The sequence below is a fragment of the Meles meles genome, chromosome 8 (assembly GCF_922984935.1).
Source record: "Meles meles chromosome 8, mMelMel3.1 paternal haplotype, whole genome shotgun sequence".
Taxonomy (NCBI): domain Eukaryota; kingdom Metazoa; phylum Chordata; class Mammalia; order Carnivora; family Mustelidae; genus Meles; species Meles meles.
In genome coordinates this window covers 1,019,386-1,036,006 of record NC_060073.1, presented here as the reverse complement: position 1 = coordinate 1,036,006, position 16,621 = coordinate 1,019,386, and the positions used below count along the sequence as shown (strand labels likewise).

The 16,621-nt window shown below is 69.8% G+C and overlaps 1 protein-coding gene across 14 annotated transcripts in view; it reads right to left on the bottom strand.

The window, feature by feature from the left end:
• Positions 1-596: 596 nt before the first annotated feature.
• BRSK2 (BR serine/threonine kinase 2) overlaps positions 597-16,621 on the bottom strand; it is a 57,565-nt gene continuing 41,540 nt past the window's right edge. The window contains exons 9-22 of one of the 14 annotated variants that reach the window (XR_006820092.1): positions 15,671-15,702; positions 15,176-15,340; positions 14,962-15,059; positions 14,732-14,882; positions 13,055-13,120; positions 11,129-11,189; positions 10,166-10,373; positions 9,519-9,567; positions 6,162-6,285; positions 4,942-5,122; positions 4,781-4,870; positions 4,510-4,604; positions 2,256-2,303; positions 601-802 (exon numbers count right to left, since the gene is read on the bottom strand). Coding sequence is in view for 10 of the 14 variants with exons in the window: in XM_046017582.1 (XP_045873538.1) it covers positions 956-1,179; positions 2,256-2,303; positions 4,781-4,870; positions 4,942-5,122; positions 6,162-6,285; positions 9,519-9,567; positions 10,166-10,373; positions 11,129-11,189; positions 13,055-13,120; positions 14,732-14,882; positions 14,962-15,059; positions 15,176-15,340; positions 15,671-15,702 (1,497 nt within the window). In the remaining 4 variants the exon portion in view is untranslated. Of the gene's footprint in view, positions 1,180-2,255; positions 2,304-4,509; positions 4,605-4,780; positions 4,871-4,941; positions 5,123-6,161; positions 6,286-9,518; positions 9,568-10,165; positions 10,374-11,128; positions 11,190-13,054; positions 13,121-14,731; positions 14,883-14,961; positions 15,060-15,175; positions 15,341-15,670; positions 15,703-16,621 lie in introns of all 14 variants that reach the window. The other 13 variants (XR_006820094.1, XR_006820093.1, XM_046017582.1 and 10 more) reach the window with 13 other exon arrangements.

Here is a 16,621-nt window from a genome sequence, read left to right as displayed (position 1 = left end):
TTCCTAAATATATATGTGTGCATGTATATAGAAAGAACCGAACACAAAACCTGGCCCTGCCCCAGCGGCTCCCCCCACCCCCACACCCTTTTCCAAAAACAACCAAGAAAGAAAAGTTTATAAAAATATCTTGCAGGAATTCTTTAAAGTTTACAGTAGCTCGCGGGCGCTGCCCCCGCCGGCCTGCCCCCGCCGCCCCCCCGGCGCTCGGCGGCTCCCGCCTCGGGGCGCCGCGGCCCCCACCCGCCCCAGACGCGCAGACAGACCGGCGGCCGCCGCCCCTTCCCTGAACGGAGCAGCAAGGGACTCGGGAAGTTGGCGCAGCGCAGAGATAATACTGGTCTCGGCCGGCGCTGGCGCAGGCAGGCGGCTCCGGCGCCTCCGGGGTCCGTGTCCACCCGGGCCGGGAAGGGTCGCCAAGCGCGAGCGCACGCGGCAGCCCCAGGCGAGCGGGGGGCGGGGGCGGCGGACGCGAGCGAGCGGCGGGAGGGGGCGGGCGGGCGGGGCGGGGCGGGGGCGGGCTGGCCGACTGGGCCCGCCGCGGCCCTGCCCGGACGCCGGCCTGACCCTGCGGCGCGGCGGTGGGGGGGGAGCGTCCCCGCGGGATCGGAGCCGAGCCCTGGCGGCGCGCGGCGGGGGCGGGGCCTCGCGGCGGGGGCGGGGCCGCGCGGGGCGGGGCGGCGGCGGCGGCAGGAGACGAGGGAGGGCGGGTCCGCGGCGCTGCCTTCGGTCAGCCGGTGTCCGGCGCGGCGCCCCGAGGACGGCCTCGTGGAGGTGACATGTTAGGTTTTCGGGACAGTTCCTGGTATCAGAGCGGAAACAGTGGCCGCGTCAGAGACGGGCAGGGACAGACACCGCGGGGGAGGGAAAGCGCGGGCGCGGCGGCGCGGGCGGTGGCCCCCGAGCCCCCTTTCCTCTCCGCCCCGGGCGGCCGGCGGGGGCGGCGGCTCCGGGGCTAAGGCTGCTCGCGGCGGGCGGCGGGCGGCGCCGTCCGGGCCGGGTCCGGGGCCGGCGGGCACGCGGCGTCGCCTCCAGGGCCCGGGCCGGCGGCCGCGGCGTCACCGAGGGGGCCGTGGGCACTGGGCTGGGCGGCCGCGCTGGGGGCCGGGGCCGCCGGCCCGTTCTTCTCGTCTGAAAAAAGTTGTTTAATTACGTCAAAGAAGCTACTCAATGGGCTGCCTGGGTGCACAGAACAGAAGGAGAGAAACAGAAGAGGGGGAGGGAGAGAGAACACTCGCGTGAACCCAACGTCGCCCCGGGGCCGGGCCCAGGGCGAGGCGCGGCCGGGCGGGCGGGCGGCGGGCGGGGCGGGGCGGGGCGGGGCGGCGCGCGCGGGGACCCCCTCCTCCCTCCCCGGGCCGGGCCCCTCCTCGCCCTCCCCGCCCCCACCCCGGGCAGGCCGGGCCGCCCGTCCCTCGGCGGACCCCACGGCGGAGGAACCGCCGCGCCCACACGCCGCAGGGCTGAGCGGGAGCCTGGGCCCCCCCCCCCCCCCCCGGGCCGGCTCCGTTGCGTGCGGCCGGGGAGCCGTCCCTGGGCCGGGGAGGCTGCAGCCAGCGCGCCCGCCGCACTCCCCCGGCCCCTGGCCAGCCTGGGCAGCACCGCACGGACACAGAGGTCAGCAGCAGACAGACAGATGGACGGATGGGTGGACAGGCGTGGAGGGCTCGGGGGTGGGAGGGCCGGGGGCAGGCAGCCAGAGTGGGAGCCCCGACCCCAGAGGGACTGTCCTGAGCGCAAGAGGAAGAGGGCAGACGTGGTCTGACCACCCCCACCTGGGTGGGCCTGTTCTCACTGTCCTGCGGCCTCTGCTCTGCTCTGTCAGACCTGCGCCCGCGGCTCCAGCGGCGGTGCACTCGCACCGCACGCCGTCACCCCCTCCAGGGCGCGGAGAGCTTCACACCAGCCTCCCGCTCAAGAGCTGCAGTCCACCCAGACCCCAGGCCAGAGCCCACACGCAGGACCCTTGCCAGCTCTGGGGCACGAGGACCCTTTACTGCTCTGAGCCTTGGGGTCCCTTCCTGGCCTGCCTGGATCCTAGGGCCGGGCCTGTGGCTGCCCTGGGGCGGTGCGTGACCGAGGCTGCTCCTGGCAGAGGTGGGGGGCTGGGTGGGCACGAGTGCGCACATCTGGACCCCGCGTATACACAGGGACCCCAGGATGGCCCTGAGGGTGGCGGGGGCGGCACCCTGCCAGGAGCAGGCTGCAGGTGGGGGGACAGGCTGGGGGTCCCAGGTGGGCGTGGGGGTTCTTACCACATTTGGAAAGCCTCCCCGTCATCATTTCCATACAGTTAGTGGTGTCTGAAGCACAGAATGGAGAGAGGAGGGAGGGAGACGTGTGAAAAAGTCTTCCCGCTTGGACTCCTGGCCAGGCGCTGCCCTCTGCCTCTGGCCAGGCCCCCAGGGAGGGGCGGGGCCCGGCGTGGGGCGGGGCCATAGCCGAGTAGGGGGGTTGCTGGGGCCGGCCCACCAGAGGGAGGGGCAACACCGGGAGGGGTGGAGCCCAGAGCAGGGCGGGGGCGGGGCACAAAGAGTGGGGCAGGGGCTGGGGGCGGGGGGGTGGAGCCTGGGGTGCCGCCCGCCCAGAATGTGGGCACTGAGTGGGGGCCTCCTCTGGGGCAGAGAAAAGTCCTGCCACCAGAGCCAGAACACAGGCCTTGCCCTGCCCCCGGGTGCCCTGGGCCTGCCTGGTCCTCCATTCCCTCTGTCCTCCCCTGGGCCCCAGACATAGATTCTGATGCCGAGAAGCCCGGGCTCAGGCTGCAGTCTGCTCTGGCCATCTGTGTCCTCCCTCTGCCACTGCACTGCTCAGGCAGCTGCGCGGCTCCCCCTGCCCTGTGCTCCTGTCGCCTCGCCCCTCTCTGACCCTCTCCCTTTCTGCTGGGTCTGGAAGTGTGAGTGCTGGCGGGGACTAGGCTGGGGGCTTCTCCCTCAAGGCCCTCTCAGGGGCCCCCGCTGGGTGGGAGGTGACCTCTCGGCCTCCTGTCCCTGTTGGAGCAGCCACCAGGTGTCCTCCGGTAGCTGAGCGGCCCCCACTTCTGCCCCCTGCTCACAGCGGCTCTAGGACTGAGCTCGCCAGACGAGAGCACCCAGAGCTGGGGGGGTGAGGGTGAGGGTGCCAGGAAAGGCCAGAGTCCAAGGAGACGGGACCAGGGCATGGGCTGGAGTCCTGGCTTAGGCTTCCCAGGTCTAAGGCCCCTGAAGGAGGGCAGGGGAGATGGACCTGGGGCCCAGATGGGGTACCCAGGAGTTTGCAGGGACAGGGCTAACAGAGGCCCCTGCTTTGGCATGGGGTTAGGACTGGGGCGGAGCCCAGGGGAAGGGTGGTGTCCACCTCGCTCACTGCTGCGCCTGGGACTTGGCATGAGGGACGCCTGCTAATGGGCAGAGTGACCCCTCTTGGGTTACCGTCCATGGCCCAGCCAGGGGCAGAGAGACTGTGGCCCCCAGACAGTGGCTGCAGGCCCGGGCATCCGCTGGGCAGCGCAACAGGCCCTGGCCTTTGCTCACCTCACCGGACAAGCTCTGTCCTTCCCTGGCCTCAGTTTCCCTCTGTCACCCCTGCTCTGCTCTGGGATGGGGGCCTTCAAAGCTCAGGGAGCCACGCCTGCCCCACAGCCTGCCTCCAATGCCGGGGCCAGGCTGCTGGGCCACCCCTGCCCTGACCTGCCCACCAGGTGACGAGGCACATGTTGGGAGAGAAAAGGGTAACACACACAATGAAATGAGGATGGCGGGGTGGGGGGACGGGGGGGCCAGGCTGGAGGAGGGGCCCACTGCGGCTCCAGCCAGAGGACGGGGACGCTCAGAGAAACAGGGCTCGGGCTGGATGGGGTGCTCCGGGCCCCTGACCCTGACCCTGCCCCTGACACGGGCCTCCTGGCAAGCCGTGCCTTCCCAACATCCTTACGGCAACCACAGCCTTGCTAGTGGACAGTGACCCGTGCACGTGCCCGTCCTGCCCAGGCACGGGCTCACCCACCCCCACCCACAGTGGGCACGTAGCCCACTCCCCACCAGATGCTGAGCGGTGTGGGCCCTCAGACCCACGGACCCCCAGCACGTCCAGGCCTAGGCCGCCCCTTTCCCTATGTGACCCCCTGTAGGCCCAGCTGGGGAGCCCCTCCTTTGGGAACTCATGGCCAGACAACCGCAGGCCCGTCGCCGGGAAGGCAGGCAGCAGGCAGCCCCACCGTGTTTCGGCCAGCATGGGCGCTGGGCCCGCAGGCTCGCAGGGCGTCACTGGGGGAGCCCCGAGGGTGGCAGGCTCCCAGGCCGCACCTTGGCCACGCTCTCCTGGAGCCTGCTCTCGCCGGCCCGGGGCCAGGCTGCTTGTGTCTGGCCGCTCAGCCTAGGTGCTGGGCCCTACGCGGCCTGTCCAGGCCCGGGAGTGGCCGCTGGGTGTGTGTGCGGGCACGGGGTGCCCTTCTGGGGGCTAGTCTGGCTCTTGCCAGAGGACGTGCCCGCAGCCCCCTCCCTGCCCCTGTGGCGGGGCCAGACACCTTACCTGCCAGCGTCAGAGGCTACTCTCGTAGCTGGTGGCCACCTTCTGGCCCTTAAGCCCAGCACCCCAGCTTAGTCCTGGCGCTGGCGGGGGGGGTTCTACAGTGGACAAGAGGCGCCTTTCAGTGTGGTGTGCTGGGCCCTACCTCCCTGGCTGTGCAGAGACGGGCCGGCCCACTGCGCCGGGGAGGGCCCTGCCCCCGGGGGGCCACATCAGAGGGGCCACACCCCTGCTCACCAGCCCGCAGGGCGGCCCGAGCTGAGCCCCCGCTCACCTGACAAGTGCTGGGCAGAGGGCTGGTCGTGTGTGCTCAGTAACTGGGTCTGAATGGTCTCCACGACCCTCTTGAAGCGGCGGCTGGGGCCTGGGGGAAACAGGGGGTCACGGCCAGGACAGGGCTGGTGCCCGGAGCCCGCGCCCCGGCCCGCGGCTCACCTGACAGGAGCGTGAACGTGACGGAGTAGATGCCGTTCTCCTTGTGCGCCGCCCCGCCCTCGGTGTAGGTGATGTCCACTTGGAATTTGACCGGCTTCTGGAACACCGCCGGGCCCCCCGTTGCCTTGTACTCCGCCCGGAAGCTCGTCTGGGAGATGACGCTGTGGCTGAGGCTGGGGATCTGGGGGCGGGAGGGCAGCATGGCTGTGCGGTGAGCCCGCCACACCCCCCGCATCCCTGCAGACCGGGCCGGGAGCCTCTGCCTCTCAGCTTGCGTGCGGGTTGGGGACGTGGGAGCAGAGTGGAAGAGGAGAGGGCTGGGGGGACAGAGCTGCGGAGGCCCCACGGTGACAACCTTCAAGGCGGGGGCCCCATGGCCATTGCCAAGGATGGCACCCACTGCTCCGTGGGCTCGGGAGAGGGGCCGCTCCGCAGACAGGCCCCTGAGCACCTGGCCTACGAGCAGCCAGGGGAAATGCCCTTGAAACCAAGTCAGGAGGCCGTCTGGCCCTGGAGGGGTCACCCCAGGAGTGCCGTGCTGGCCTCATGGTTAGAAGGCCCAGTCCGTGCCAGGAGGCTGAACCAGGGAGGGTCTCGCAGGAGCGGACAGAGAGGGAGGCCCAGACCAGGGGCCCTATGTAGGCGAGCAGGCCGCCACGGCGGGTGGGCCCCCGGCCCTTGGGGAACCTGGGCTGAGGCCACACCAGGCTAAAGAAACCCGTGGCAGGTCCCAGCCCTGACGGGGCGGGCGGTAGGGGGCACATTGTGATCCCGGGGGACCCCACCCCGGGCCAGGCCCCCGGACAGGACGCCGGAAGCAGACCTTCAGGGCTTTCTATTCCTCGCACTCAGGATCTCACAGACAGAATGGAGCATAGCCCAGCCTCAGGGAGCCGCCAGGCCTCAGTGGAGCCAGAGGGGCTCTAGGAGGCGGCAGCCGGTGGGGGGTGGGGGAGCCAGGCCCCTGGGACAGACTCGGCAGAGGCCCCTCTGTGTCCAGGCCCCGGGTCCCCGCCCCCGTGAGCAGCCTGTGCGTTACCCCCCATCTCAGCGAGCTGCCCCCCCGCCCCCGTGCTTGTCCCCGTCCCCGGTGCTCCCACGGCCAGGGCTGCTCACGATGACAGCCGGCCTCCCTCCCCAGCCCGGGGCCGTGCAGTGACCGTCTGGCTCCAGCCAGTGTCCATGTGGGACGCGTGTCCCCAGCCGGGCAGGAGGCTCACCGACAGGAAGGCGTGAACGATGTCTGCTTTGATGGAGCTCAGGGCTTTGTCCTTGATGACCACGAAAATCTGCTCCTCCTTCTCCAGGTTGATGAAGTTCCCGAACCAGGACTTCTTGGCAAGCCTGGGGGAGGGGGAGGGGCAGAGGGCGGCTCTCTTCAGGGTCTGCTATCAGCCAAGCCTGCCCTGGCCCCCGACTCCTCCCGCCCTGACCCTGCAGCCGGGACACTAATCCCACAGTCTCGACCTGGCCCCGTCCCCCCAGGCCTGCCTGGGCCTGGGCAGTGCCCACCAGAACCCACCAGAAAGGACAGCAGAGCACACCCCGACACCCAGCCCTGCGGCCACCTGGAGGAAGGTGCAACGCAGAAGGTGGGGGGCGGGGGCAATGCGGGAGGCTAGGGTATGGGGGCGGGGCTGGCGGGGGAGCTCTGCACCCATAAGGACAAGTGGACAGGAGAGACCCCGCATGGACAGTGGGGCCGGAGGGCGTGGGATGCTCCGTGCCCCTCCCATCTGGTGGGACAGCCTCGGCTCCCCCGGGCCACCCTGTCCTTGAGGACCAGGGGCTGCTCAGCTGCCTGCTGCCCAGCGCAGGTCAGCCCTATACCCTCCTGCACGCGGCCCCTCCCTCACTGGTGCTCGGGGCTTCCCTTCCTGCCCTGTCTTCCGTCCGGCCTCGGTACTCTGTCCAGCATCGGCACCTGACCTGCGCTGTCTGCAGCCCCCCCACCCTTAGCCGGCCCCGTGACCCTGCACACCCCTCCCCGAGGCGGGGACGGGCCAGGACTTTGTTCTAAACAGAATGAGTGACAGGTGTCACCTCCCAGAACACGGCACTCAAGGCCACGTCTCCTGCTGGCTAGCAGGTCACGGCACGGTGAAGAAAAGGCCCTTGGTCCAGAAGCCAACGGGCCCCGAATCCCGCCGACAACTACAGGAGCTCGGCCGCAGGTCCTGACCCCGTGGAGCCTGGAGGTGGCCACAGCCCACGGACTCCGTAAGGCAGAAGGTCCCGCTGGGCCAGCCCGCGGCCTGACCCACAGAGCTTGAGACGTGGAACGTGTGGTGTCAGAGCTGCTGAGCTCGGGGCCGTTGGCCAGGTGGCGGTGCCGTGTCCTGACTGCCGTCTCGCGGCTCCGCCAATGGAGCACACCCGTTCGGCCTTTGAGGCACAGGCAGGGCCGCGGCCCAGCATCTTGCCCCAGCACGGGCAGCAGCGCTGGCAGGGGGAGCCGTAAGGGCAGATTCTCCCGCACCTCTCGGTGGCTTTCCCAAGCACGTGATTTCCCTTTCCGTGCCGGGTTCCGTGGCTGGCCTCTGCTCGGCCCAGGGATCCTGGCCCAACAACAGCGCAGAGGGAACGACGGGCAGGCATGTCCTGCCGGACCTCCTGGGCACCGGCCACTTCTGCCTCCTTCCCCACATCCTGCCATCCTGCCCACTGTCCGCTCTGGGTCCAGCTGCTCCCGCCGTGCCCCAGCACCTGCAGCCCAGCAAGTACGCAGAGGAGCAGTTCTGGGACCCGCATACGGGGTTTCTGCTTCTCCTCCCTTGATGAAGAACAGCACCAAAAACACGACTTGTTTGCCGTGTGGGAGCTGGCAGTTTGGCACCTGGCATAACAGGCAGTCCCATGCCAGGAAGAAGCCTGAAGGAGCCAGAGAGGCAGTGCGAACCGACTTGACTGCGGGCTGGGCTGTCCAGGCAGCCGCTAGGCATCTCCGAGTAAAGCAGACCACTCTTCCTGGGTGGTGGGCCTCGTCCAAGCAGGTGAAGGCCTTCGGAGCAAAGGCTGCAGCTTCCCAAGCAGTTCTGCTCAATGCCACAGCGTGAATTCCCCACCTGCACACGCCACACTCCGGGCTGTGACGGCACCCAAACCGGAACCTGCGCCTGCTGAATCTGTGGTCTCAGACCTGCCAGCCCCCAGACCTCCACGCTCATGCACACGCGCTGCCCTGGGAGCTTCCCTGCGGACCCCGACACGCTGCCGGCGAGCGCGTCCTCCATGGGAGACGGTGCCGAGGCATTAGCTGCCCCGGCCTCTGGGGCCACTGCCCCCTGCTCCATCCCATCGGCCACTCCTGCCGGGCGGCGGGCACTGGCCAGGACCCCTGGGGGTGGGGGCGGCGAGGCCTCCAGAGGGACTGGAGGATGGGAAGGAGGGAGGCTGTGGGCGGCCTACCCAGCGTCAGGTGCTGTAGGGTCTGACCAGCCTGAACGGCCAACAATCCCGTTACAACGGGGTCTGCGAGCGCCGTGACAACAGCAGGACGTTTCGGCCGAGGCGCACTAACGGTGGGATGGGAACCCTAACCCCCACACGCTGCGGCCCCGGAGCCAGCCCGCGTCCCCAGGCCGCACGCAGAGCAAGCCACGTGGTGGTACTCCTGCTTGGCGACGAGACTGTGGCCTCTGAGGCGGCTGCCTGTGCCCCTCGCCGGCCCAGCCCCGCATCCGCAGCGCGGCCCCTGTGTGCGTCGTCTTGCCGGGGCTGCAGGACCAAGGCCGCCGCTGGGGCGGGGAGAGCGGGCAGGGCTGCTCCAGGGAGTCCACCGGGTCCAGACCAGCTGTGGGCTGAGCTGTGGCTCTGCTTGCCCACCGCCTCCCATGGGCGGCTCCTTACTCTTGGCGAAAGTCCGCGGAGGGCCGGGTCTGCTCTTGGCCTTGAACGGCACCACCCTCCCCTGGACGCAGGCTCCCACCAGGCCGGGTCACGGCTCTTCCTCGTCCTGTTCGGCCGGCGCCAAGTTTTCATCTTGAGACGCTCCGTCCCCGTGAGCCCCCAAGTTTCTGGCCACGTTGCACCTCCGTTCTGCCCAGCACAGGCCCCCTTGGAGGCTGCCCGGCTGCAAACCCCACAGGCTGGTCCTCCTTGGGCTCCCCGTACTGGGGCTGAGCCCGTGTCCAGAGCAGGGTGAGCACCTCCGCCATGAGGCTCGGGTTCTGGTCCCCACGCCTCCCCCAGCGTGCAGGCCGGAGCCTTTGGCGGGCAAGTCCCGGCCCTGCCGAGGCACGGCTGTGCCGTCCCTTGCCTCCTGCCAGCCCCAGGCTGTGGCTTCTGAGCAGGGCCAGGAGGGGCCAGCCAGCTCCCTGTGCACTGTGGGTCCTGCTCCCTAACCTGGCATTCCGGGCGTCTGAGACAGCGCTGTGGGTGCTGGAGAGGAGGCCCACCCAGCCAAGAGGTAGAGGGGGGACCTGGGCAAGCCCAGGGCACAGGGAGAGAGGGGAGAGGGCCTGCAGGGGCCCCTGGCCTGCCACGTGGGAGACTCCAGCACAGCCCCCCCGACCTCAGTGTCGGCACCGGGATGGAGGCCAGGGGCTCCCCCTCCACCTTGGGCAGCAGCCACTTACTCTGGAGACGACTCCGGGGTCAGGTTGGACATCTCCTCGGGTGTCGGAACTGTGCACATGGGAAGGACAAAAAACATGACCACCCTGCCCTGCCCTTGTCGCCCCCCCACCCTGTGACTGGGGTCCCACAAGCCAGCCCCCCGGCTCCTGCCCCTGCCAGAGCCTAAGGCCATGAGGCTGTCCAGCCTCTGGTGCTATAATCAGGCCAGGCCTGCTCTGGCCTCCAGCTGGCCCTGCTGGCCCCCGACAGACGGCACCGGTCCCCCACGCGCACCCATTGGCCGCGCTGCAGGCTCGGACGGCCTGGCAGTGCCCACTGAGCCTCAGCACCCGGCACTCGGCAACGGGCTGCCCCCTGCAACCCCGTCCCACAGGCTTGCGGACGGCCCTTGCCCCCACCCGCCTGTCATCTGGCTGTCCTCCCAGGGCTCAAGGAGCCCAGCCTCAAGTGACCACTGGGCTGAAGAGATGCCCAGGAACTTGGAGGGGCCCCAAGGCCACAGCCGCCAGGCCCCTGATGCGCAGCGGGCGAGCCTGGGAGGGAGCAGCCATCTGGAGGGCCCCACCTGGGCCTGTGCTGGCCTAGAGGACACAGACTGCTGCCCGGGGCCCAGCACAGAGCGGCAACCCCTCGTCCCTCCACTGACCCTGCAGTTTCCGGCGGTGGAAGCGGGGAGACCCCAGGAAGCTGTTCTTGATGGAGTTGAGCCGCGTCCTCCAGGGCACACCTCCGACGCTGGGGCTGGACGGAGGCGTGGGGTTCGGCGTGCCTGCCGGGCTCTCCTTGGGCGTATGCACGGGCGTCCCCTTAGGGGTGGGGAGGGGACTACCCCTTGGAGAGGGGTGAGGGGTCACCTGTATGGTGGGGACAGATTTGGTGTTTGGTTCAGTCCCGGCGGCCGGGAGCCGGGTAGAGGCCGGCACGGTCGGCGGGCCTGGGGGCAGGGTGAGCTGGGGGCCTAGGCCCCCCGGGACAGGGGGTCGGGCCTGGGTGCCGGCCGGGAGTGGGTTGGACTTGGTGCCCTGCAGCGGCTTGTCGGTCAGCTTGGCCTTGCTCGGCAAGGTCTGGGTCTTGGGGTTGGGCCGCGAGGCAGCCTGTGGAGGGAGGACGTGTCCGGGCCGAGAGGCGCTCCGGCAAGCTTCCGGCTCCGCGGAGGTGGCCAGGGGGCAGGCCACGAAGGGGCTCTCGGGGGCCGGGGGGGGCAGGGCAAACTTTCTAACAGGCTACGGGGCGGGTGCAGAGGGCAGGGGCAGAGCGCGAGGGTCCCCGAGGGTCCGCCATGCGAGCGCCCGCCACCGCCCCCACCGCATGCACACACACAGCACCAGGAGACGCGAAAGAAACGTTCAAGCAGGACCCCAAGGCAGGACCAGCGGGGACAGGCGGGCGTGGGGGGGTGGGAGCATTTGCCGTAAAAGAAAACAAATAACAGACGAGAAAACAAAGAAACAAAACAGAAGAACGTGCAGTTAGCCACAGCAGCAGCCACGCGGGGCCCGGCGGCAGGTGGGGGGACACGGGTCCAGCCGGGCTCTGGGAGCCTCCCTGCCCCACCCCCCGCCGGTGCACGCTGGGCCTCTGGGAGCTGGGGCGCGGGGCGGGGGCTCACCCGGGGGCTGCTCAGCGGGCTGGTGGACAGGCCTGAGGATGCGCCGCTGATGGACCTGGACCTGCGGACACCGGTGCGGGCAGGTCAGCCGGCGGGTCGGCAGCTCCCGGCTTCTCTCCCCCGGGCCGACCCTCCAAGAGGCCGGGAGCCCCGGCCAAGAGCCTCGAGGCCGCCCTGGCCACACGCGGGGCCGTCCTGCTGTCCCCACCCCGCCTCTCCCAGGACCAGGGAGGGCCCCGACAGTGCCCGGTGGGGTGGCGGGATGCCCATCTCAGGCTCCTCTCCTCCGGGCAGGAGGCCCAGGCCCAGGATGGCACCAGGGAGCCCTCCGCAAGGGTGTGTCAGGGGCTTGGACGGACAGAGGGACGAGGAGAGACGGGGGCTTCTGGGGAGCGGCGTCCGGCCCGCGTCAGGTCCACTCTCCAGCCCCTGGTGCTCTGAGCCTGGCCAGAACCCCCAAAGCTGAATTGTCCTAGGCCCCCAGTCCTGTGCTCGACTGAGTCTCCCGTCCTAGCGTGGGGGCCACCAAGAGGGCACCGGCCCAGTCCTCCATGCCCACAGCCCACCTGCCCGGCGCAGAGCTGCCCACAGCACGCCAGCCCATAGCCCTCTCCTCACGGGCACCCCGACGGCTGGGGCGAGGCCGGGCTGGGTGAGCACTGCCTGGGTGAGCACTGGCTAGGACCAGAAGCCTGGCCCACCGCTGGCCCCACTGGGCCCGCAGTCCTGGCGGGGCAGGAACCAGGCACCCTGCGAGGCAGGAGCCTCACTCCACCGTACCACACGGCCTCAGGAAAGGCACACCGTGCTCACTCAGCCCTGGGAGCTGGCGCCTGCCACCCTTCGAGGAAGGAAACGGGGCGGGAGCCGGGGGGGCGGGGGGCGGCAGGGCAGCCACAGGAGAGAAGAGGAAAAGAGTGAAGGCCCGCACCAGGCAGCCCAGCCCCAAGAGGGCCCTCGCCCACCCACTCACACCCCGGCCCAGTCCCTGGGCTTCAGGGAGGCGCTGAGCCCACTCCGACCAGGCCCCGGCATCTGCGGGCCGGGGCCCCACGCAGGGACCCTCCAAGTGCACCACCTCACACAGCCACGGAGCCAGGGTGCGGCGCTGACCTCGTTCCCAGCCCCCAGCCCAGCCTGCCCACAGCCAGACGGTGCCCAGAGCCGGGCGTGGGTCCAAAGCTTCCAGATGCCGGAAGGGAGTGGGGGCCGGCGGTTGCCCACCCCAGCAGCCACAGGCCAGCCAGGCAGCCGCCAAGAGCAAGGCCCAGCGCCTGGGGCCTGCCTGCTACTGAGTCAGCCATGCACTCGTCACTTGGCACAAGGGAACCAGAAAAGCAGCAGAGGAAGGAGGGGGTGGGGAGCCGCCTGCACACCGTCCGGTCTGACCCGGCGGCACCTGCCTGCGACAGAGAGGAGGGGCCGGCGCGCAGAGCAGCCAGGGCAGGTGGGCGGCGAGAGGCCAGCAGGGAGCAGGCGGGGGCACGGAGAGGTACGGGAGAAGGCGGGGGAGAGCAGGTGAGGCCTGACCACCGTCGCCCACGGGCAGCAGGCCCTGCAGGGACGGGGCTGGGGGGCTCAGGAACGCCGGGCCCCATGCAGAGACCCAAGAGACTCATGCCTCCGGCCACCTCCTGGGGAGCCTGCCACGGCCCTGGTCTGCCGCGTCCGCTCTGACCCCTGTGGGCAGCACAGCATGGGGGAGGGGAGGGTAAGCAGGGCCACGCGGACGAGGCCTCGCGGCCCGCAGACACTCGGGGGTCCCCGGGCGGGGAGAGCGCAGTGGGTCTCCCCACCCGGTCAGGCTGGCCACTGGCCTCGCCCCAGCAGCCCACGCCTCCTCAGGGCCTCAGGCCCGGCCCTGCCACCAGGCCCAGCGTCGTCCTTGGGGCTGGGGGGTGGGGGATGGGCGGGCAGGGTGTATACCTGTCTTCTTTGCTGAATTGGGGGTGGGCTTCAGCGATATCCAGGCTTTTACTGAACACTGCTTTACTACAGCAGGAACAAAGCGAGAAAACAGAGTTACTGACACAGCCCCACGCGGCGGCCTGGGAGGCTGGACCTCCGCGCGGCCCCACACGAGCTGGGCATGGCCTACCTGGCCCGAGGCCAGGCACGCGGGCACGAGGGGAGGTCGGGCAGGAGAGTGCTGGGGCCACGGCGCACCCCACCCTGGTGACCTGCTGGCGGGGGCCCTGGCCAGGCCTTGGAGGTGCCCAGCACCCACCACCAGCCCGAGGACCCCTCCAGCCCCAGCCAGCGGCCCGCTGTGGCCCAGGGCCAAGTGACCAAGCCAGAAAAAGCAGCAGGGCCTGGAGCGGCAGGGGTGGGCGGGAGGAGCTGGGAGGAAGGGACTCGCCAGGAGCGGCCAGGATGGTCCACGGCTGACCCTGTCCCAGCTCCTCCTACCCCAAGGCAGCCAGGCCTGGAAGGCAGAGCAGGACACTGGGCTTGGTGGCCTCCCGTGCCCTGCCCCTGCTCTAGGCGGGCAAGGAGGGAGGGGCATGGGGTGGCCGGGATGCGGTGGGCCCCACGCTGGCACTCAGCCGCACTGGGAGGTCGACCGGGAGAGCGGGGGCGAGGCTCAGGAAAGGTGGGCTGGGGAGAGGCAGCCTCTCACCCTGGGGGCCTGCTGGGGACACCCTGGGGGCCTGCAGGCAGGACACGAGGCACAGTCAGGGCAGCGGCTCAGCTAGCAGAGACCTTTTTCCCCACCACCCTCACCAGCGCCTCCCAGTGCCAGATCCCGTGGGCAGGGGCCGCAGCGGTCTGGAGTCAGCCTCTTTCCCCAGGGGAGGCTTGGGACCACCGAGGGAGCTGAGAACCACCAGCCCAGTTTTATCCCGATGGTGGCCGTTTCCTGGCAAATACCTTACGAGGCCTGTCTGTCCCCAGCACTCAGCCCCGAGCTGACCAGGGGCAGCCTCAGAGTGGGGACCCCCACAGCTGGGTCTCTGTGTCCCAGGGCTGTGGCGAAAACCCCCACCTAGACAGGAACACTGGGCCCCTCCCCGCGCAGACCCTGCCCAGGGCCAGGATGAGAACTGGCCAAGGGCCCCGGCTGGCCAGCCAGAATGAGCCGAGGCTCTGCAGGACCAGGACACACCTCCTTCCTCCAGGGGACGCTGCTGGCACAGCCCAGACCCGCTGCTGTCCAGGCTCCTTCCTTGTCCTTGACCCCCACACTACCACAGGGACCCAAACATGGGGCCGGCATCACGTGGGGACAGGCCTTCCGGGTGCCTCTGAACATGGCCTGACCCCACTATAGCCAAGTCCAGTCTACTCCAGTCCAGCCCAACCAGCCCCGTACAACCCAGGCCAACAGAGCAAAGCCCAGCCCAGCCCAGTCCAGCCCAGCTCAGCTCAGTCCAGCCCACCCTGGTCCAGCTCAGTCCAATCCAGCCCGGTCCGGCTCAGCTCACCCCAGACCAGGTTAGTCCAGCCCCAGTCCGGCTCAGTCCAGGCCTGCCCGAGCAGCCCGGCACAGCGTCGTCAGGCCCCACCTGGTGGCCTTAGCCCAGCCCCAGGGCCGGGGGGCAGAGATGTGCCAGGCCAGGCCACCAGGAGGCAGAGCACGGGAAGCTCCTGGAAGGCACGCACCTCTGGCCATGCTGGGCCATCTCGATGGCCCTCCGCGCGGGCACCGGGGAGCCGCCGTCCGTCACACTGAGCACCTCCATGGACTTGCGCTCAGGCCGCCGCTTGCCGTGCCGGTTCAGCATCGGGGAGTCCACACGCTTCCGGGGAGGGTCTGTGTGCAGACAGGGGTCAGGGCCCGGCCTGGGCCTGGGAGGGGCAGCGTGGGGCCAGACCACCCTGCCACCATGTACCTATTTCATTTCTGGGGGGCAGGTCCTCGTCCTCGTGGCTCGGGTACCTTTCTTTCCGGTCCAGGAGAAGGAAATAAATCATCTTCTCCTGGTTCTCCCTGCAGTGGGGGAAGGCAGCGAGAGGGATCGGCAAGTCCGTTCCCGGGGGGGAGGGTCCCCCGCCCCGCGGCCGCGCTGCCCCGCCCCAGGCCGGGCTGCAGCCCCCCCGACGTACTCCTCGGACAGCAGGTCCTGCAGAAGCTTGTTGCGGTCCCGGAAGCAGCCCAGCGAGTGCATGCTGTCCAGCACGTCGGGGTCGATGTCCTCCAGGCTGGGCAGCGAGCGGATCTGCACCTTGCGGGGGATGGGCTGCTCTGGCTCCGGCTCGTTCTTGCCCCCTCTGCGGATGACAGGCACCCCGGGGTCACACTCACCCCTTCCACAGCCTGGGCCGCGCCTCCGCCCCCACCCCGAGGCGCCGGGAGGGCGGGGCCCACCCCTTCCTGGGCCAGAGTCTTTCTGCTCTCCCTGTGCCCAGCCCCTGCACGCCTCCTGCGTCCTGCCCGAGCCCAGCGCAGGCCGGCCCGGGGCCCTGGAGAGCCAGGAGCGGCTGAGGCTAGGGCCAGGCCTGTGCTGGGCTGGGTCACCCCCCGCCTTCCCTAGCAGGCCCTCCAGGCCACGGGGACGGGTGACAGGCAAAGCAGGTGGTGTGGGAGGAAAAGCTACTTACATATACCATATGTGTTTCTGAATGTGCTCTAGCTACAAGGAAAGAGAAACAGGGAGTTAGTACGGGGGACAGAGGAGCCCACGTTAGGGGGGTGGGGAGCACGGAGCACAGGGAGTGAGGAGCACAGCAGTGCGCAGAGAGAGGACAGGAGGGGGGAGGAAGGGACTGGCGGATGGGGACAGGCATGGGGGACAATGTGGGTGGAGGGCAGGGAGGGGCTGTGTTCCTGGAGGAGGAACCAGCTGGAGGCCAGCACCCCTGACCCTGCCTACCCCAGATGGAAGAGAAAATGCGGACGCAGAGAGAGAAGGAAGGTGGGCAGGGCCGGGGGGCTGCAGGCAAGGCTGGGGCGCCTGGGCGGCAGAGGGAGTGAGCACGAAAGCAGTGTGGCCACTGGGGTCTCAGGGCTCTGGGAGGGAGGTCAAGGGAGGAGGGCAGGAGGGCAGGGGAAGCGGCCAGGGCGGCCCTCCTGTGCACAGGAAGGGGCTGGGTGCAGGTGTGAGCAGGAGGCTTGGGGGCCAGCCCTGCTCTCTCCCCGACTCCCCTGGAGACAGCTTGGTTGGGGAGGGTGGGCGAGGGTGGCCTCTTGGGCCCTGGGCCGCCCTTGTCCTTGAGAGAACAGCCAGAGGAGTCCTGCCGCCCTGCTCTGGGGACCGGCCCTCCGGGCAGTAGCTGAGCCCCAGGGAGGCAGGAGGTGGCCAGCTGGGGGCTTCTTTGAGAACCAGCTTCCCTGGACCCTCCCAGCCCACCGGCCCAGGAGCAGTGGCCTGAGGAGCCCTTCACACGGACCAGGCCCCGGAGAGCCCAGGACACGGGGCAGCAGCAGGCGCGCCCCTGCCAGGCACAGCAGCCCTGTCCACACCCAGGCACGCGCAGGTACACGCCCGTGCACGCGCACACCGTGCTCGCGGACCCAGTGCACGCGCGCAGCACGCTCAGGCACGGGGGCGG